A 3,689-nucleotide genomic window follows, 5' to 3' on the forward strand; every position below is an offset into this window, starting at 1 on the left:
TTCTGGGAGGGTGGGGCAAGAACGGGGTAGGTATATTGGTCGATGAGGACCTCCGTAAACTAGTGGTGGAGGTTATAAGGGTGAATGACAGGTTGATGACTATTAAGCTAGTTGTTGGAGGTTTTACTTTAAACATAATCAGTGCGTACGCACCCCAAGCAGGCTTGTATGAGGAAGTCAAGAGGCGTTTCTAGGAGGATTTGGATGAGATGGTGCGTGGTATCCCGCATACTGAGAAGCTTTTCATAGGAGGAGATTTCAACGACCACATTGGAGCAACGTTTCGGGGATATGATAATGTGCATGGTGGCTTTGGTTTTGGAGATAGAAACAGAGGAGGAACATCTCTGCTGAACTTTGATAGAGCATTTGATTTGGTGATAGCAAACTCAAGTTTCCCGGAGAAGAGGGAGCACTTGGTCACCTTTCAGATTTTGATGGCCAGGACTCAGATCGATTATTTACTCTGCATGAAGTCTGATAGAGGTCTTTGCACGGATTGCAAGGTCATCCGAGTGAGAACCTCTCGACCCTTCATAGGCTCCTGGTCATGGACCTTGAGATCACGAGGAAGAGGATGAAAAGGGCGATGTATAGCCAACATATGATAAAATGGGGAGCCGTGACGGAAGCTAAAATGCAGGATTTAGGGGTTAAGCTGGTGACTATGGGGGATTGGAGGAGTAGTAGGGACGCAAGCGCTATGTGGACCATAACTGTGCAAGGCATTAGGGAACATGCGAGAGAGGTATTATGGAACTCAAAGGGTTACTCTGGTAGTCACAAGGGAGACTGGTGGTGGAATGGAGAGGTAAAGTAGTGTATCTAAAGCTAGTGGAAAGTGTAGACAAGGAGGAGGAGGGCGAATAAGGAGCATTATAAGTTGGCTAAGAAAGAGCCAAAGCTAGCAGTTACGGCGGCCAAAACTGCAACTTTTAGTCGTTTGTATGAGGAACTCGAGGGCCGAGGTGGGGATAAGAGGTTGTTAAGGTTAACCAAGGTGCGAGAAAGGAAGGCGCGTGACTTGGACCAAGTGAAGTGCATCAAGGACGGAGAAGGTAGAGTTTTGTTGGATGGGGGGCTTATCTGTCGGAGATGGTAGACCTATTTCCATAGTCTCTTAAACGAGGAGGGAGGCAGGAGCATTGTACTAGGTTATTTGGAACTCTCCGTGAGTCGCTGTGACTTTGGGTATTGTAGGAGAATTAGAGTTGATGAAGTTGAGGGGGCTACGCGTAAGATGAGCAGGGAAAAACGACCGGGTCGGATGAAATTCCAGTGGAGTTTTAGAAGAGTGCGGGCAAGACAAGTTTGGAGTGGCTCACTAGGTTATTTAATGTCATTTTTAGAATAAAAAATATGCCCGAAAAGTGGAAGTGGAGCACAATGGTTCTATATACAAGAATAAGGGTGATATCCAAAATTGCAATAACTATCGGGGTATTAAGCTGCTTATCCATACTATGAAAGTCTGGGAGAGGGTGGTAGAGATAAAGGTGAGGAGGAGTGTGTTTATTTTCGAGAACCTTTAGGTTTATGCCGAGGCGTTCGACTATAGAAGCCATCGACCTTATTAGGAGATTGATGGAGCAGTACAGGGAGAGAAAGAAGGACTTGCATATGGTGTTCATTGACTTAGAAAAGGCGTACGATAAAGTTCTGAGGGAGGTTTTGTGAAGATGTTTGGAGGCTAGAGGTGTACTTGTTGCATACGTCAGGTTGATTAAGGACATGCATGATGGGGTAAAGACCCGAGTGAGTATGGTGGGTGGGAACTCGGACCATTTTTCGGTTATGATGGGATTGCATCAGGGGTCGCCACTCAACCCTTTTTTGTTTGCTCTAGTGATGTACGTACTGACGCGCCACATCTAATGGGAGGTGTCGTGGTGCATGATATTTTTAGATGATATTATATTAATTGACGAGACGCGAGACGGTGTGTACGCGCAATTAGAGGTATGAAGGCAGACCTTGGAATCAAAGGTTTCAAGTTGAGCAGGACTAAGTGATAGGTTACAAGTATCTTTGTCATAAATACTTTGTTTTATATTTTGATGATCTAACAAACTTACTATCAAGAACCAGATAAGGAGCTCGTTAAACATTCTCAAGACCTTAAGATCACAAGGTTTCAGGTTGGGATCCAGTTTGAGATATGGCTCAACTCTTCAGAGTCGAAGGAACAGTTGAGGGAACAAGTCCCTACCAGTTCCCGAGGTGACTGTACGAAGTCAACTCTCCAGTTGGAAAGTTTCTGCCTGCACACGCTACAGTATAGGAACAATGCAACAGTCAACTTTTTGTGGAAGACTTTTTACCTACCTTGCTTACATCATTGTAAGTGATGGCACACATGTATTATTAACATAAAGGAAGGTAAAACATTCACTTGAACACTTAGATATTTTCACTCAAGCTCTCTCACGTGATTATCCAGCAAGCAATTCTCAAGTGCTTCAAGAACAAAGAACAAAACAACTACGGACTAGTTCTCACATCAAGTTATTGTATGTCCTTAGTTGAGTTGTAACTTTGTTAATGTTCTTACTTGTAACTCCTACTTAGCTTACTAAGAAGCAGTGTGTAGGAAATCCTTTGTAAACCTTAAACCTTTGTGTTTGAGTCTTGGCTAGAATTAGTCGAGTTGTGAAGTCTTTGTAATAGAGGTATTATAAATTGGTTTGTAATAGGTGTGTTACAAGTTAGTAAGAGATTAAGAGGTTAATTTCTAGGTTGCATAGGTTGTAATCTAAAAGTTTCTCAGTAGTGAAGTTGAAATCCTACAAGGGTAGGTCGTGATTTTTAATCCCGTTGAGCTGAGAATTTTTCACGTAAAGTTCCTTTTGTCGTTTACTTGCTGTTGTGTGAGTGTGTTCTAGTGGAACCGATAGAGAACCTGGTTCTCTATAGAGTTTGGTAATACTTAGAGTGTAAGTTTAGTGGCGAGACTCAAGAAGGGGAAGGGGAGGTGAGGCTGGACTCGCATGTCATCCATAGGAAAGGGAGTTTTAAGTACCTTGGGTCTATTATTCAGGGGGGTGAGGAGATTGATGAAGATGTGACATATCATATTGGGACAGGATGGATGAAATGGAGACTAGCTTTCGGTGTTTTATGTGACAAGAAGGTGCCACCGGAACTTAAGGGTAAGTTCTACAGAGTGATAGTCAGGCCGACGATGTTGTATGGGGCTGAGTGTTGGCCAGTCAAGATCGCTCATGTCCAGAAGATGAAGGTAGCAGAGATGAGAATGTTGAGATAGATGTGCGGGCACACCAAGTTAGATAGGATTAAAAATGAGGTTATTCGCGACAAGGTGGGTGTGGCCCCTATTAAGGATAAGATGCGGGAAGCGCGACTTAGGTGGTTTGGTCATGTGAGGAGGAGGAGGAGCATAGACGCCCCAGTAAGGAGGTGTGAGAGGTTGACATTGGAGGGTCTACCGAGAGGTAGAGGTAGGCCAAAGAAGAGGTGTGAGAGAGGTGATTAGGCAAGACATGGCAGCTTCAGCTGACCGAGAACATGACTCTTGATAGAAAGGTATGGAGGTCGATGATTAGGGTAGTAGAGTAGGTAGTCTAGAGTGTTCATAATAGTAGTATTGACACACAGTTTTGCTTTTTGAGGATAGTAGGTTTTATGGCTAACCGTTATTTTCTTTCATTGTTGATCACATTACCGTCTTG

At 43.8% G+C, this 3,689-nt stretch overlaps 1 protein-coding gene across 1 annotated transcript; it reads left to right on the forward strand.

The window, feature by feature from the left end:
• Positions 1-209: 209 nt before the first annotated feature.
• LOC104225735 (uncharacterized) lies at positions 210-1,102 on the forward strand. The gene is made up of 2 exons (XM_070172581.1): positions 210-506; positions 848-1,102. Exons 1-2 carry the CDS (start codon positions 210-212, stop codon positions 1,100-1,102), a joined length of 552 nt encoding a protein of 183 aa, XP_070028682.1.
• The last annotated feature ends 2,587 nt before the right edge of the window (positions 1,103-3,689 follow it).

The sequence above is a fragment of the Nicotiana sylvestris genome, chromosome 4 (genome assembly GCF_000393655.2).
Source record: "Nicotiana sylvestris chromosome 4, ASM39365v2, whole genome shotgun sequence".
Taxonomy (NCBI): domain Eukaryota; kingdom Viridiplantae; phylum Streptophyta; class Magnoliopsida; order Solanales; family Solanaceae; genus Nicotiana; species Nicotiana sylvestris.

Bases quoted from the DNA above. Each gene is read 5' to 3' on its own strand.
- LOC104225735 (XM_070172581.1), top strand. From the start codon at position 210: ATGGTGCGTGGTATCCCGCATACTGAGAAGCTTTTCATAGGAGGAGAT. The intron at 507-847 runs GTCATCCGAGTG...TGGAAAGTGTAG, and splicing joins GTCTTTGCACGGATTGCAAG to ACAAGGAGGAGGAGGGCGAA.